The sequence below is a fragment of the Perna viridis genome, chromosome 12 (assembly GCF_037379345.1).
Source record: "Perna viridis isolate PV_CMFRI_1.1 ecotype Kerala chromosome 12, ASM3737934v1, whole genome shotgun sequence".
NCBI lineage: Eukaryota > Metazoa > Mollusca > Bivalvia > Mytilida > Mytilidae > Perna > Perna viridis.
The window spans coordinates 7,782,382-7,801,672 of NC_142456.1; the positions used below are offsets into that span (position 1 = coordinate 7,782,382).

The 19,291-nt window shown below is 33.0% G+C and overlaps 1 protein-coding gene across 1 annotated transcript in view; it reads right to left on the reverse strand.

Annotated features, from left to right (window-relative positions):
• LOC148601061 (uncharacterized) overlaps positions 1–19,291 on the reverse strand; it is a 53,936-nt gene that overhangs the window by 19,839 nt on the left and 14,806 nt on the right. Inside the window, exon 2 of the mRNA XM_088555549.1 lies at positions 13,202–13,324. Coding sequence (XP_088411675.1) covers positions 13,202–13,324 — 123 coding nt within the window. The remainder of the gene's footprint in view (positions 1–13,201; positions 13,325–19,291) is intronic.

The following is a 19,291-nucleotide window of genomic DNA, read 5'->3' on the forward strand; positions in this document are numbered from 1 at the left end:
GTTTAAATGTGTTAAGATATGATTAGACATATAATTATCATCCACAACAATACCTGTTAATCTTAGAATAGAAAATGACGGAACTGTGGCTATTTTTACGTATTATACAAATGAACTCATACGATAAAAACTCATTTCGCAGTGAGGAGAAAACATCAAATATATTAAAATCATCGATTAAAATGGCAATAAGATATTTGGGTTTAAATACAAATAACGATTCCATGTGTTTAATTATACACTTTAAAATATTTACTCGGAAAAAGGCTAACGGCATTTATCGTGAAAATCTGAAAAAGGTTTAGAAGTTTAGTATAGATATTATTTTAATTCAATAGAAAATGAGATTTCTGTTTCACCATGTTCACCTTAAACATTCTTACCTTTGATTTTTACTACTTAAAGCCTTTGAAAAATGCATACCTCCTCTATACCATCTCGATTTCCAATATTCCATTACGCTTTTACCTAATACCCATAGTAAAGTCCATTGGGATGCACCGTTGTATTTTTATTATATGATTAACACTTTATCCCCAGAGTTTATTGATGATCAAAATCACACCATTCACTCACAAAACAAATAAAAGTCCTAAGGACATTGACATTGCAAATAGTGACATTCCACCGACAACGTCAATTACAATATTCGAAATAGATAATCATAATCTTTAAAAATTGTTGTTTAGAATGTACGATGCTAAAATGAATAGAATAAAACATAATATATATTCACACCTCTAGAAGTTTCGCATGTTCAGTCTGCTTAACATTTTATCTAGTAAAAAAATTCTGTAGCCCTTTTCACAAAAAATCGTAAGAGTAAAATTTAAATTCTATCAATTTAAATGATATCTTTGACTACAACGACGACGAACCAAATTGTACTATATCAAAATGTGGAGGTAGAAATTGCAAACAATGAACCAATCTCATAACCGACTCTTTTTTCGTCAGTATCTTTACGATTCAAACCTTTCACACAAGAAGTCATGATATCTACGGATTAGAATGCAACTTATGTGGTCTAATATATGTCAGAAATAACACGGGAATAATTAAAGAAACAAATGTGCGGTCAACGTTTGGGAATTAGTACCAACAAAGTCCTGACATTTTATAAACATTTTAATCAACAGGAAGCAGGATCATTCAATCCTCTCTTTGAAAAAAAAATATACCATCCAACGAACAGTCCTGTCCTAAGTAAAGCATATTTCATGAAAATAAAGGATTACTGGATACGCAGAATAGGTACTGCAAATGGCTCACCGGTTCAATGACAACATCAAAGCATAGGAAACCTTTCAATCCAATATAACAAGAACGTAAATTTGATGAATTTATTTGACAAAAATCCGAGACGGATTAGGATTCATGGCCATCTCTACTGCGAATGATATGTCCATAGATGATTTTCTAACTTTCATACATAAACTTCTTTGACTTCATCACATTAGAACATAACTCTAATCTATACCGCTGACTTTACTACACTCCCTTTACAATACAAGTCTTAACACTCCTGTTTCTGAACTACCTACATACTTTTGGCCATCATTTTTGGATATTAGTTTCCACAGACCCTTTAAATCAGTTTATGTTAAATCTCAAGAAAAACGACCATTTCTTCCACTACCGTTGGTCAACAAAGGTATATGTTTGTTATATGTAAATATAATTAATTTGACTAAAATTCTCCACCACACAAACGTCACTAACAAATTTTCCCCATATTTCAAAGACAAATCAATACCGGTTATTTCATTTTCCTATACTCCAGTCCTACCATAACACTTGTCACTTCCGTAGTGGTATTAATTCAATGTGGATCCTGAAAAATTCGAAAGACTATTATCAGAATATAATAGGATTAAAACATATGATTTTTCAACACTGTATACTTCTATTCCACATACTCAGTTAAAATCCCGACTTAAAAACATTATGCGTCGTTGTTTTTTCCAAAAAAAGATGGTACATCTAGATACAAATATATACTTTTTGGTAGAGATTCCTCATACTTTATAAGAAATCATCCTCCAAATATTCAGAAGAAGATGCTTACAAAATGCTGGAATTTTTAATCGACAACATATTTGTCCAGTGTGGTGGACGTGTTTTGTTCATATCACAACTCATACGTTATGCCAGAGCTTGCCAGGACTACGCAGACTTTTTGTATCGCACTACAACTCTGACAAATAGGCTTCTGGAACAGGGTTATGTTGCTACAAGATTGAAGTCATCACTACAGAAGTTTAATGGTCGTCATCATGAACTCGTGAATCGTTATGGTGTATCCATCAGCACCATGAAAACTGATTTATTCAACGGGTCATGGTTTTCCTTTCCTCGTTTGTCTACCCCGGACTTGACTTTTTATGAGCAACTCGGCGGATGTTTCTAGAAAAGCAGAGGACGCTTACCCTACCGGTGCACCTGGTCCATGCTCCCAGTTTTTAGTTGAGTCCGAGTTGCTCATTTGCTTTTGTTACTTTGTATGTATGATTTTAGTTACTCTATGTTCTGTGTTGTGTCTGTTTTCCATGTCTGGTCTTTGTCCCTGGATTACATTCTTTTGATTACTGCTATAACCTTGGTTCCCTTGATTACTCTTTCAACAAACGGTCGGCATTCCAATGGGAACAAATTGTGCTCCTTTCCTTGCTGACTTATTCCTTCACTCTTATGAGTCTTACTTAATAGCTGATCTGATCCGAAGGAAGGAATGTCGTTTAGCTAGATCCTTTAAAATCTCAGTTTCCGCTATATAGATGACGTATTATCTTTACACAATTTCAAATTTGGGGATTTGATACATCGCATCTACCCCAAAGAACTTGAGATAAAGGATACTACAGAGACTGTGAAGTCAGCCTCATATCTTGACCTACACTTAATCGACGGTAAAGAAAACATATTGACCAAACTTTACGACAAACATAATGACTTTTCATTCAGAATTGTCAACTTTCCTTTCATCTGTGGTAACATCGCTTGAGCACCTGCGTATGGAGTGTTCATATCACAACTCATAAGTTATTCAAGAGCTTGCCGAGACTACTTTTTATATCGCGCTAGACTTGTTAAAATTAGGCTTCTGAAACAGGGTTATGTTGCTACAAGTTTGGAGTTATCACTACAGAAATTTTATGGACGTCATCATGAACTCATGAATCATTACATTGTATCCATCTGCACCATGAAAACTTATTTGTTCAACGTGTCATAGTTTTCCTTTCCTATTTTGTCTACCCTGGACTTGGCTTTTAATGAGCAACTCGACGGGTGTTTATAGAAAAGGAGAAGATTCTAACCCTACCGGAGTACCTGGTCCGTGGTCCATGGCCCCAGTGTTCATTGTAGTCCGAGTTGCTCATTTACTTATGTTACTTTGTATGTAATATTTTGGTTATTCATATTCTTTGTGCGTTTGTCTGTTTTCCATGTCTGGCCTTTATCCCTAGTTTACATTCTTTTGATTTCCGCTGGATTCTTGGTTTCCTTGATTACTCTTTGACAAGTTGAACAAATCGCTCTTATACTGCAGTTGGGAAGTTTATCACAAACACATTTAATGATGCTTTTCTGAGGTTTTCAATAGCGTATCAATTAATACTGATTATGGACAAATTGGTTTGATTGAGTGGAAGACCTCCTTTTGTATTGTCACTAATTACTTGATTTCGAATGCAATAGAAAATACAAACAATGAATAGTGATGATGTAAGGAAATGTTTTCATGTAAATTTAAAACATAGATCATAGAACTTCTGCAGAGAAACCAAGGCAACAAAACATTGAGGAAATGTCGCTTACAGTTTGTTCTATAACAGATATCCGTATCAGGGATCGTTTTCAAACAATATCAATATGTATTTTACATGTTCAGTCGAAAATAAAAATAATAACATCTTTTTGTATTACTGCGCTTGTTCGTAATCTGTCAGTTGCAGAGACTGCAAATGGACACATTTTCTTTAGATCGTGTTTGTTACTCGTCTAAAAGTGTGAAGTATTAACTTAAACCGACATCCACTACTATTGTAACTGATTTTCTTTTCGTACACATGTATACTAAGGCACTTCTTTAGAAGGACTAAACTGAGCCATTATAGGTCATAATGAATCGGTTAATCCTACTGAACTGACAAAAAATTATATTGTTTTGTTGATGTTTGAATGTATCTAAAAAAGAATAACAGGTTAGATGGGTGTTTTTTCCCGTTTTTTAAGCAGTACTCCAGCTAAGAATCATGCTAAAATATGATTCATGGTTGGAAAGTCGACATATTATTATTTTTGATAGTTTGTTTTAAATGCCATAGTAAACAGAAATTAACATATAGTTTTTCATAGAAAGCGTGTTTTTAGGAGATAAAATTTATGTAGAATCGTAATGTAAGGGAGATAACTCTGTAATTGATACTAAAATTCAATAGAAACTGTTGACTTGTCGATGTGGATTATTTCCTAAGAGAAGACAGATTGATATGAATAACTATAAATTTCATTTTAAAGACCTACAACGCAACTTAATTACAAAAATAAAAAACAAATATATAGCTTTTCCGGGGTGTATCACATATTACAGATTTGCATGATTCTTACAAAGACGGATACTTAAATTGTTATCGCTGGATTAAGTGAAGTGTTGAAAAAAAATTCAACAATTTTATGCGTCTTTCGTCGGTCAGTTTTTGTCACAATCCATGTGTAAGAGACGGCTATGCCCTTTGATTGTATTTTTATTTTTTTGTTCCTAAATATGTTTGTATGAGGTTAAAGGATAGTCTCGTTAAAGAAAGCATACAGTTGTTCTGTTTCTCGTGTAGCATTTAATTAGTTTGCATGGTTACTACACTTGATATTCATGTAAACTTTATTTGTTATTTATTTTACGTGACGTTTGTAGCTTCATGTGAAAAATCATGTAAAAAGTCAATTTATCTAAATTTAGGAGCAACAGATTAACTGCAATGTCACTTTACATTTTACTTTTGATATTGGCATTGACGAAATCAATGAGATTCATACAAAACCAAATTTGTCGAGCAACGAGTTCTGATAAACAACTTCATACCAGAATAATTCAAATTTGTAAATGTTTATGTTCAGAACATTTGGAATAGGAAACGTAAACAAATTATTTTGAAAGGTCATTTACCTAAAACTCATTTCAATTAAGTCAAATTCAATTAATATATTTTAAACATTTACAATAACTTTATTATTTTCATTTTGGTCGAATTAGCCCATCATAAGAGAAGCATGTCTGTGACTACTGCGTGATACATGTTCATGTAAGAGTCAGTCAGGTTGTAATCCCCCTATCAGGACATTAAATTGATTACTTGCATTAATAATACCTATGAAACATACTTTATGCATAGGTGCACTGATTGAACATCACTTTTACTATATTGATCTGATTCTCAGATGGATTTATACCCAATGCTTAAAAAATGAAAGTTATTTAACATCCGCTTTCGTGACCAATCCAATATATAGAGTCGAGCAATACATTCTATGGAAGCGGTTCTTGGTACAGTTGTGATGCAATTGTACACGAGTTTGACCTTCTATGAAATGCATAAGTAATGTAATAAAAGTGTTAGCTTCATTTGAAAGCCAGTGCTTTAGTCAGTTTGCACCACATCTAGACAATATGTGAACCTGCTACAAACCATTATACTCGGCAAGGTTTTCGACATTTACTAAAATCTTTTATTTCTGTGTTTGTATAGCAAGTATATTGATATAACCAGTATATCATAATGAACCTATGACTCTCATATCAATTTTAATTTAGTATAACTATGAGGTACATAAACTACTGGCGTACGAAAGGAGAGCTAAATTTTGCAATTGTAGTTTATTTTTTTGCGACTTGTATAAATCTTTTTTCTATACTCACGAGCTTAACCGGAATTGAGTCGATTGTAAAACGGCAGGATCACACAAAGAAATTAGCTTTCAAATTATCATGTAATTACCACATAAGATAAAGACGAATCGTGCCTAAAAGTAAACTTATTTTCTGAAAATTGTGATATCATTATTATAATTTTCTGAAATTTCTTTCTTGGAAATATTTATGGTTAAATAAAAATTAGGCTATCCTAAGGGACATTGCATTAAAACAGGATATAAATTATAAAGAGAATATGAATATTAATTTCTTGGCCATAAAACTGCATCAAAGGTAAGCATTTCGCATAATACATATTTTGATAGTACAAAAAATGTTTCAATTTCACAAAATCTCGAAAGAGTGTAGTTGATCATAACTCATGACGTCACAGACGAAAATGCATTTCGACGTCATACCTGGCGATAAATGGTACACTTACAACTTTTTTGTGAAAAGGTCTGCTGTATATCAAAGACGATATATAGCATTAAACAGGTGGAGATGACCTTAACTATGTAAGGAAATTGTAACGAAAATTGATATAGTGAATACGTCAACTAGATAACACCCCAACAGGATGAAAAATATCAGCTCGAGGCCAAGCATGATTCTTCAGTGAATGACATTTATGGCAAGGAAAGGCTCGCACGACGGAGCAGGCTGATGCTGGCTCCAAAATAATATTTACACAGATACAGCTGTATAGTTTGGCCATTGTGGAAAAAATAAATTTACGCAACTAAAATTTAATTGAAAAAACAGTGAGTTAGAAACTTCATATCGGTCAATCAAATTGTGTTGACGACCATAACAAATCTGAAGTGATAATAGCAACAAACTTTTAGTATAAAATTCAGACAATGGCTATAGAAACTGTGATTCATAGCGTAGAGAAAAACCCACGTAGTAAACAATTCACAATGCTTTTTAGGTTTACATATGCTATATTTGCGCATTACGATAGGCCTTTCAGAATTCTGATGCGTGTTTTTGAGATAAAAATGTATTCATCTACCATTAAAATTTACCAACTCAAACCAAATCAAGAACGATAATTTCAGCTAATTGCCAATATCATACATCATCTATATAACTTTCATAACGAAAGTGCAGATACAGTGACAAACTTAGACTGGTTATGTGGTCGTGAACTGCTTCTAAATAAGAAATAAAAGTGTGTGAATTAGGTGAGTTTTTTTTACATGCATGAATCGCCACTGTATGATTTTTATAATACTGCTTCTTCATTTCACATATACTTAATTACTAGACTAGAGTTAATAAAAATATATGTACGTTATATTTAGCTCATTTAAAAGTAAATGTATTGCTGTAAATACTTGTTAAAAATCTTCTTCTTATGGTGCAAATGTAAAAGTTAAGTAGCACTCCAGCTAAGGATCATGCAAAATGTGATTCATGGGTGAAAAACCTACATATTTTTATTTTTTTTTTATATTTTGTTTGAAATGTCATAGTAAACAGAAATTAACATGTGGTTTTTCTTATAACCCGTGTTCTTAGGAGATTAAAATTATATAGAATGCACTGTAGATTTCAAAATTAAGGGAGATAACTCTGTAAATGGCGCACAAATACAATAGAATCTACTGGATTTTCAGTGTGGATTATCTCCTAAGAGCAGGCAGATTTGAATGAATAATTACACATTTCATAGTATAGACCCATAAAACAACTTAATTACAAAAATAAAAGTATGTAGCCTTTTTTGGGGTGTATTACATTTTTCAGATTTTGCATGATTCTTACAAAGACAGCTACTTAAAACCATAAGTGAATTAGAAAATGTGTTAACATTCACTTTTGCCACTTGGTAAAGTTGAAAGTAAGTGAAAGGCTTTGCTGAACTAATAAAGAATTACATGTTTTCTTTATTATAAACAAAAGTCCCTTATCCTTCAGAAAATGCGTATTTGATGGCGTATGCAGCAGTTAGAATGTATCGACGACGTATTTGAGCTCGCTCTCTTTCGATAATAAAGTACATAGAAAACTATCCTTAAATAAGTAGAGATATGATTTATTAGATTTAATATGATACCATCATTGCGAAACACGATGCGCTGATGCATTCTTTGAGATATTCCAGGTTTTGCCAGTATTAAAGTTGGAAGTTTCGGCATAAACTAATAACAAGTTAGATCGTTATAACAGTAACTAACTAGATGCGATTACAATAAGGTTTCTATTTTAAGGAGGTAGACCTGAGGTAAGGGACATTACTCTTAAAATCAGTGATATGTTTGTATCATATTCAATTTCACCAAAGTCTATCAAGCTTCCATTTGAAACAGAATCAATTAAGTCCATGTTTCTTTGATGCTTACATGGGAGTGATGTAAAATGCTGAACACAAACGTTCCAATGATTTTTAAGAGTTGTGTTCCTAACCCTATGTCTACCTCCTTGAAATAACGAATAAAGGATGAAATAAACAAAAACTCATTTAAATATGTTTTCATAGGTAAAATCATGAAAAATACAATTTGTGTCCTTTGTTTCTAATGGAAATAATACATTCGATTTTAAAATTCATTCTAAAATTTACACTTAAATATTTCAATATAACAAAAATCAAATCGGTGTTTGCGTCTGCCTTCGGGATGAAGAGATAAAATGCTTATTAGGAAAGGGATTATCCAATTACTTCATCTCTGAAAATTGGTCAGAAGAGCCTAATATTATAGTATGCTGCTGTTTAGCGACGAATGTCTTCATACGAAAGCGTATCGATACCATTTTTGTTTTTGGTGATGATGTCTTGTCGTCTTTAGTTTCGTTTTTGTGTCGCCATTTATTTTTGATACATTGTCGTCATAATGGCAATAAAAATATCGACATATTTAAACACATAACAGATCCGAATTATATTGATATCGTCAATTTTATTACGTCATGATTATATGTTTATATTTCTGAAACGACAGAAATAGCGACAAAAGAACACAATTTTAAACGAAACGACGTCGTCACTACCAACAACCAATATATCTTATATCTATACCCCGATCGATACTTAAACACTGCAAGTCAAAACAGATCATTATAAACACTGATATCCTTGAAAATATGGATTATGAATATTACACCTAATAACTGTAATAAAAAAAGTTACAGGAGAAAACAACTTTTGATTAGAAGATTGAAAGATCAAAGTTTATGTTAACTCTGCTTTAAGGTTTGATTTCAAAATATAGAAACGACTCTTGCAAAACTTAATGATTAAAATATACAGAGATACGGGAATAACTTTTTGATTAATTTCAGATGATATGAGAAGCAGACAGCGTATGTACTTAGAGTAAATCATATACATATCATATATTGAGGACATATGAAAATAAAATTCCTTCCATTACAAATCGTGTTTCACTGAAAGCACTTACAAAATCTGGTTCAAGTTTATACAGGTATGTTGGAAGTAAGGAAGTATAATGGGATAATTAAAGAGTGATTAACCAAAATTTTATAACGACTGCGAAAGAACGCCTAGATTTAATGAGTGTACGGAATAGTGGTTCATATTGTAGAATAAAGAAGGCGGCTTCATTAAAAAAAAAGAAAAAAAGGATTCCTTGAAATTTCTATGAAAACATATCAGAAGATAAGTATTTTTCACTTCAAGTAATTCTTTTTTGTTTTGTTATTAACTTATTTTTTTAAATGAAGAATAAATACCTCTACATAAGACAGAAATTGTATTCATCATTATTTTTTTTATAATGAAATACTTCAATCGAACATTTATTCCTGGAAGAGTAATCAAGGGAACCAACGTTGAAGCGGTAATCAAAAGAATGTAACCCAGGGACAAAGACCAGACATGGAAAACAGACATACACAACAGAGAACATAAATTAACTAAAATCATACATACAAAGTACAAAAACAAATGAGCAACAAGGACTCCACTAAAAACTTGGAGCATGGACCAGGTGTACGGCTTGGGTAAGCGTCCTCTGCTTTTCTAGAAAAACCCACCGAGTTGCGCATAAAAAGTCAAGTCAGGGGTAGAAGAAAGACGAAAGGAAAACGATGACAAGCTGAACAAATAAGTTTTCATGGCGCAGATGGATACACCGGAACGATCCACGATTTCAAGATAATAACCATAAAACTTTTGTAGTTATGACTTCAATCTTGTAGCAACATAATCTTGCACAAGAAGCTTATTTGTTAGAATACTATCGCGATACAAAAAGTCATAACGTATGAGTTATGATATGAACACTCCATACGCAGATGCTCAAGGGATGTTGCCACAGATGAAAGGAAAACTGACAATGTTGAATGAAAAGTCATCACGCTTGTAGAGAAGTTTGGTCAATAGCTTTCCTTTACCATCGATTTCTAAGTGTAGGTCAAGATATGAGGCTGACTTCACAGTGTCTGTAGTATCCCTTATCTGGTCCCTGGTCCATGCTCCCAGTTTTTAGTGGAGTCCGAGTTGCTCATTTGCTTTTGTTACTTTGTATGTATGATTTTAGTTACTCTATGTTCTTTGTTGTGTATGTCTGTTTTCGATGTCTGGTCTTTGTCCCTGGATTACATTCTTTTGATTACCGCCATAACCTTGTTTCCCTTAATTACTCTCTCAAGATATTTGGGATAGATGCGATGTATCAAATCCCCAAAATTGGGATTGTTTAAAGATAATACGTCATCTATATAGAGAAAACTGAGATTAAAGGATCTAGCCAAGCGATATTCTTTCTTTCGAATCAGATAAGCTATAAAGTCAGTCTCATAAGAGTGAAGGAATAGGTCAGCAAGTAGAGGAGCACAATTTGTTCCCATTGGAATGCCGACCGTTTGTTGAAAAAACACGTCCAAAACGCGTTCCCACACTGCACAAATATGTTGTCGATTAAAAATTCCAGCATTTTGTAAACTTCTTCTGTATATTTGGAAGATGATTTGGAATTATTTCTTACAAAGTATAAGGAATCTCTACTAAGAACTATATATTTGTATCTAGGTGTACCATTTTTTTTGGAAATACAACGATGCATAAAGATTTTAAGTCGGGATTTTAACTGAGTGTGTGGAATAGAAGTATACAGTGTTGAAAATTCATAGGTTTTAATGCTATTATATTCTGATGATAGTCTTGAACTGATTGTTTCCAAAATATCTTTTGAATTTTTCAGGATCCACATTAAATTAATACTACTACGGGAGTAACAAGTGTTGTGGTAGGACTGCAAACCCTCTTTGACAGTTGTGAGTATAGAAGTTAAAAGTTTTATAAGAGGTTTGGTGGTACATTTTGCAAATCCAGCTATGTTACGTTGTTTGTATGGATTCGTGTGGAGTTTAGAAATCCAGTGTATAGACGGTAAATCACAGTCATCGTCCTTGGTAGAGAGGCCAAAAGAGGATAGGAGAGATTCATGGTTTTCCACAATTTCTTCTTTGGAGAGTGTGGTAGCAGTATATGTCTTATCACTGCTATTATTTTCTACGTCTACCTCTGATAATAAACATTGGATGAAAAACGTTTTGCAGATAAAAACAATGTTGTCATGCTAAGTAGACAATGTTTTTGCTACATCGGGGTCTTTGAAAACTGAAGCAGCATTGGCACTCATTGATCTACTTAAAACTTTATTTGTTTCAAAATCAAAGTCCTCACGGCCTTTAACCACACTGACAGAGAATCAATGTCTTCTTTTATCTATTATCTTGCGTAGTCCTCCACGGCATCCATAAGAACTTTAAAGTTATAATTCGAATTATTTATGTAGCGCGGTTCACGGTACTTTGGACCTAGAAAGGATATTACGCAAAGATTCGTTTTAGATGATGGACAAATCTACCATAACAACGTGACGGAAGGACCATATTTAAATGGAGAGTTTTTACAAGAACAGTCAGGTGATTTAGCCTTGAAGTCTTCAATCTCGAGGTTCTGCAATAGTAACCAAGAGAGCGAATAAAAGGATTTGTTAACTGCTTTTCACGGCATTTTTTTTCAAGCAAATAATAATCCTGGTTAATAGTTTAAAAATAAATCTATGTGTTTTAGTCAGATCAGAAATCAACTGAAAAGAAAATTGAAATGCAAACACGAAACATATTACATCTCTATTATCGGGTAAAGTATTTGAATTTCAAGCATTAAAGTAAAAATCCATATGCTTGTGATCATAGCAATACCATGACAAATTATAATTAACACTTTTTAATATGGAGCAATTAAATAATGGAACAAATGAAAAATGTTTCCAGTCAAAACAAGATGGAATTCTACCATCAACATTCACGCAAAACGACTTTATTGAATTGTGACATGACAGACTTAAAAGCGATTTTAAATACGAACTTGTCTTTCGGTTCATAGCGTAATATTTGCCGATTACGTAATAGTCAAGGTTTATTCATTTTAAAGTCATGTTATATTGTCTTCTTTTTTCTGATACTCAAGGAAAAAATGTGGATCTTTCGAATTTTCTGTACGGTGGATTATAATATAGGATTTGCAATGACAATAGTACATCTGATTTCAGCACTTTATCATTTGACAATGTAATTGCAATATCAATGTTGATTTTTATTTCACTTATATATCGGTAATAGTTGCTTTTGTTCCAGAAAAAAAATGTGCGCATTGTATAGACACAGAAAAGTACCGATTACTAATTCTCAAATTTATTTTACTTAAAATGATGTAATGTGTTTCTCAGTCAAGTAAACACAAAAGTTAAAATCTAACGTCTAGACAATATGAAATAAATTTCCCTTTAAAAATGGATATACTGAATAATAGAAACTTTCAATTTTAATACTGGCAAAATCTGGAATATCTCAAAGAATGCATCAGCGCATCGTGTGCCATTGATATTGTAAGTTATCCAATCTTACTTACTTATTCATTTTTTATGTTCATTCATATTATGACTTCTTTTGTGAAACAGATAAATGCAGTAGCACCTACGCACTGTTGGTCCGTGACGTCATTTCTATTCAGAACTGTGAAGAAGATGACCGGGACATCTCACGATCAATTCCAATTTTTTGAGGACTATGTACACTTTCGGATATCTTGTCATGTACGAGAAATACGTGTGGAGAATCACCCGTTAACATGGTCGAAGGTGTAAAAGGTACAGATTATCGACAATTAAGCATCATCTTCAACGTTCCCTTTCTAGGTATTCAACTTGATTTAAGTGTTGTAGCAGCCAATACTATGTTTACCTTGCCAGCTACTGAAGCCTGTTATAGAAATTCAGTATTTCAGTAATGCTGTGTTTTATTTACCTTGCTAGCCACTGTTGCCGATTGCAGTAGTGTTGCAGCCCATGTCCACTGGGAGACAATTGTTGTGGCTGTTAAACCTGTGCTTACTTTACCACCGGCATCAAAAGCTGTGTCGAATACATTCTACAACATAAATGATAGCTAGATTGCAATAAAAATAACCAGGTTTATGAAATTAATAATATGTGATAATCAAAGCACAAAGAGATATCAACAGTAACCGAAGAAGATTTAGAATCTGACATAATTGATAGATTGATTAATTGATTTATTGAAACCGTTTGAACCATCGAGCTGACCATGTATTAGACCGACATGCTTAACAGGAATTTTTTTTTATGTGCTAGGTCATAGAGCTCCAAATAAGACCGTCCATCTCACACGGGGCCTTATAGTTCTTTCTTTGTCCCTTGTATGTTGTATGTCGTTAAAAAAGCGGTGACAACCAATTTGAAAGTTTTTGGTTTGCTTTAACCGGGCATGAAAAAACTAGAAACCCACAAGTCAAAACTTTAAATGCGTGAATAGTTTTAGATACCCACCGGTGGTTACATTAAATCAATAACAACAAATAAAATTAAAGTTTACGTTTAGTGAAACGTTGGGCAAGTCACCTCCTGTGCACATATTACCTCGCAACCTACAAATGTAGATGTGGCACATTATTTTCACACTAGAAAATAATATAATATCCAAAACAGAGCATTTTGATTTTTTTTTTTTCGGGAATCGATTTCCATGGCAACGGGCACCATATCGTTTCAATTTGTTTGCATAATCTTGTTTAGAATACCAAACTGTACCACTGTACCATATTTCAAGTTCCTAGGCACCTAGGTGCAATTTCCTATATTTTGACATTTGTCGTATCTAGCAGCCATTCCAAATTGGCCTTCTTCTTCGTAGATTTGAAAACTATTGTAACAATTTGAGATGGTGCAGGATATTTGTACAAAGTTTCGTAAGAAATGGCCAAACGGTTTCTGAGAATTTTGCCAGAAATTTCATTGGTAGGAAGACACGGAAGATGACCAGAAAAAAAATGATAATCAAAGATTACGTTTCACGAAACGTGGAACAAGTCACCTCCTGTACCTATTATTGTTTCGAAACCTAAACATTTAGATGCGACACATTATTTTCACCCTAAAAACTATTTTACATCCAGATCGGAGCATTTTTAAGTTTTTGGCGGAAAAATCAGTCACCATGCTCTTGAAATCCCAGAATTTAGATTCAGCATGCCATTTTAACCCAAGAAACCAAATTTCGTCCAACTCGAACTTTTAAATATTTGCTGGAAAATTGGTTGACATATACTTAATTTTATCCACATCGGACCATTTAGAATTCTTGGCGGCAAAATCGGCTGCCATGGCAACGGGCAGCATATCGTTTCTGCTTTTTTTTTGCATAATCATAATCTTAGACACCTAGGTTTCTGAGATATTTTAATTCCTATATTTTGACCTTTTTATCGTTTAAGGTAAAAGTCCAGATTTTTTTCGGGATATGTGTGCAAAGTTTCATAAGAGTCATATGGCTTGTTAGAATTTCTCCGGAAAAGTTCATTAATAGGAAGACGGAAGAGGACGAAATAATAATTATAAACAGAGTAAAACAATAAGTGATCGACACTTCGTGGTCAATGACTTAATAATAATCATCATAATCATAAAAAAACGGAATAAAAAAGCAATAAGTGACCGACACTTCGTGGTCGGTGACTGAAAGAGAAATATGTTCTCCAACAAACAACATAGCTCATTGACCATGTGCTCCGGCAGGGTTTAGCTATACTCTTCTTTAAGTTTTAGAAACATCCTCCATAACACTGATTTAAGTTTTAAATAACAAATTTTAGAATTGGTGTACAAATTTGTTTTCATCTACGTAGTCTTTATATAAAGATTTCCAAAATGTGATGGTCTGGAAGTTAAACAACTTTAAGACTTAACACACTTAAAATAAATCTTGTCTATTTTTGAATTCAAGATCTTAAAATCGTGGCATAATCTTTCTTTACTGAACCTGATAAGTTTATAACAATAATAAGATTCATTATCTATTATACTATTATATACAACGAAATTCTAAAATAGAATTATTAAACCATTTTTATTTGTGTGTCGACGCATGAGACCATGGTAATGTACTTTTAATTACAGGCGAAACACATATGTGTTGTTAAAGAGTAATCAAGGAAACCAAGTTTATACCGGTAATCAAAAGAATATTATCCAGACACAAAGACCAGACATAAACAACAAAGAACATAAAGTAACTAAAATAATATATACAAAGTAACAAAAGCAAACGAGCAACTCGGACTCCACTAAAAACTGGGACCATGGACCAGGTGCACCGGTAGGGTAAGCATCCTTTGCTTTTCTAGAAACACCAACCGAGTTGCTCATAAAAATTCAAGTCTGGGGTAGTTGAAAGAGGAAAGAAAAACTATTGTATGGTGAACAAATCAGTTTTCATGGCGCAGATGGATACACCGGAACGATCTACGAGTTTTTGAAGGCCATAGAACTTCTGTAGTGATGACTTTAATCTTGTAGCAACATAACCCTGTTCCAGAAGCCTACTTGTTAGAGGTCTAGCGCGATACAAAAAGTCTGCTAAGTTTCGGCAAGGTCTGCCATAACGCACAAGTTGTGATATGAACATTCCATACGCAAGTGCTGAAGGGATGTTGCAACAGACGAATGGAAAGTTGACAACTCTGAATGAAAGGCCATTACGTTTGTCGTAAAGTTTGGTCAATAGTTTTCCCTTACCATCGTTTTCTAAGTGTAGGTGAAGATATGAGGCTGACGTCACAGTGTCTGTAGTATCCTTTATCTCAAGGTCTTTGGGGTAGATACGATATATCATATCCCCGACATTAGGATTGTTTAAAGATAATACATCATCTATAAGGCGAAAACTGAGATTAAAGGATTAAGCTAAACGATATTTTTTTTCTTTGAATCAGATCAGCTATAAATTCAGCCTCATAAGAGTGAAGGAATAGGCCAAACATTACATTCGTAAGTGTTTTTAATATATAATATGAAACAAGTGGTTCTGTATACATATACTAGTTTAGGTTTCTATCGGTCTGTATGCATTTATTAGTCAAGGTGTCTGTTGGTCTGTTTACATTTACTAGTCAAGGTGTCTGTCAGTCTTTAAAATTTACTAGTCAAGGTTTTTTTTCGGTGTTAGATCACTTTATCACCTCTTATTACATTAAAACAAATTGTTGACGATCAGAATATCATTTGATATTTTACGTTTATGAAATTCAAGTTTTAAACTGATTTCAATCTTTCAGCCGAAATAAGTCACATTTTGTTCGACTCGAATGCATGGGTTTCATTATATATTTATTCAGTGTGAGGAAATTGACTAAAATGTATTGCATTACCATTTCAACCCAGTTAATATTAACTATTTTTAAACTGCAGCCAGACCTATCGTATTTAACAATCGAAGAGAATGAATAAGGTCACATAAGACAAGTAGGATTTTGGTGTGATGAAAAGATAAGTAAGCAAATGTTCTGTTTTACCTATTTAGCTGGTATTATTTTTGAATGATTAAATTGACAATCTTAAACATCTTTATTTCATCAGGACATAAAAGGGTCATACCTAAATTATTATTATTTAGTCTTTTAAAATGACTTACAAAAATGTAAAATGAAGATATAAAGAATAAATTCATCTTGGCGAATGTAATTGATGTACATGTACATCACCTCTGAGAGGTAGACCAAACTGCGAAATAGTTATCACGGGAATCAAGATGTTAACGGAAATCTAACGAAAACTTCAAAAGAATTAAGACTAGACAGGAAAAACAGACACAACAAAACACAGGAAATTAATAAAAAAAAACAAACTAAACAAAAGTAAATAAGCACACCAAACTTACACTTGGGAGCATGGACTAGGTACACTGGTGGTTAAAATGTCACGTCCGGAGTAAATGAAAGAGCACAAGGTGCACCCTAACGATCCACGAATTTATGGTGACGACCGTAGAACTTCTGTAGAAGTGACTTTAATCCTGTAGCAACATAATGCTGCTCAGAACCATAATATTAAGAAGTCTAGCATGAGTTTCTCTTCCCATCGACCTCAAAGTGCTATTCGAGATATAAGACCGACATAACATTGTCTGTAGTTTCGTTTTCTTTATCGATTATCTGTATCGTAGCAAAACCTGAGATCAAATGATCTTATTTTGGATCAGATCCACTATAAGGCTACAAAGAAATGCTAGTATGTTATAACAAGCTGTATACACTGTTTAACAAGCATTTAGGTCGTCTTTTGCCAATAAATACGGCTGATTTTGCGCATTGTTTTGTTTGATTATTATTTTGCAGCTTCAGGACCACGGGATCAACACATTATTCTAGCGCTGTCATTTCCTTCATTGACGGATTTTTGTTTCAAAAAATTGTTAACAAGAAGTATTGTTAGTTATTAGAAAGATGGTTTATGAGGCGAAAGTGAACGTTTAATGACATCAAAATTATTAATATTCTCAACATGTGTCAAAATCTGTTAACTAAAAAAATTAGTCCTTTAATAAATTGATCACGCACGCTGAATTGTGTATGATGAAAATCCCATCCAGAATCTTCTTAACACGAAGATTATATTTGATTCGATGGTAAATATCAAAAAGTTCCAGGTTCTTGTCCAATATCGATTTTTGTACATAATATCATAAAAATAATGTGTATTTCAAACATAAGAATGACGCAAGTCAAATTACAGTGTAGTCCACCTAGCTTAAGCCCTCGGTGTGCAGAACAAATCTCAAATTCAAGATTTCTTAAAATTCAACATAAAATAATGTTGGTCAGTAGATTTATATGTTTTTAGAATGAAGATGAAAATTGATATATTTTTTTCGTGAAATCAGGCACTGATGCAACACCCTTTATCTTACTGGAAAATATGTTTTTTTTTAATAAGCTTGTCTGTCACAATTTATAATAAAGATTGTTTACCTAAATTTGAAGTATTATTAAATTCAATAGCTCTAAAATGCTGTTGCTTCATGCCCTGTTTATGACTTGGCAAAACTTCTTGGTGCTCTATATTCGGTTTCACATTATGATAGTTTTGGATTTTAGTACTTCTTGTACACAATTTATTTTTAAGTTAGAAATATCTATGTATTTCGTTTCTCTTTGAAACACCTGTTCAGCAAATTGAATTTACAATATTAAAATTATTGGTATTTATTTTGTATGCAACCACTATCTTAAATACCTTGTGGTGATTTTTGCTCCATGACAAAGTACACTTCTATTTACAAATGAAACCAGGAATGAAAAAGTTCAAATGATTGGATATCCATGAACAAGACCGCACCGAGAATAAACTTGCTTTTGATCTATAATTATTAAGTAAAAAAATTACGACAAAAGTAATTAATTTGATATAAATAGCAATTTTAACAAAACAATATTTTTGTCCCACAATAATATGTTGCAATTGTAATATTATAGTGCCTCTTCATTAATTCAATTTTTAATCCTCCTATAGAACTGCAGCTTATAGCAGCATAATTTGTGTGTATTTATTGTTTCAAAAATTTACAAATTTCATACGTATTATATCCTAACCTTTATATATAAACTAGAAAGAAGAGGGAAGCTTCTCAAGTAAGTATATCCTTGGACTCATACAAATGATGTCGACTAGAAATTCGAACATGTTAACAACATCAAGCTCGATAGTTGTGTAATCCTCCAACTTTCCCCAATTCCATACCTCACAACCCAATAACATATTCTCAATACCAACCACCCAAAGACCGTTTCACCATACCCCACAAACTAATAACCCATTCTCCATACCCCATGACCCAATAACCCATTTTCGATACCCAACAAACCAATAATCAAATCTTCATATCCCACAACTCAATAACCCATACTCAATTCCTATTAATCAACAATTGATACTCGTGAATCATGTAATGCAGTATACAGGTTGAAGTGTTTGTTTTTGGTACATGACAGAAGTCATAGAAAAAATGTTTGAATAACGAAGCCAATTATTTAGTTTTCGCTCA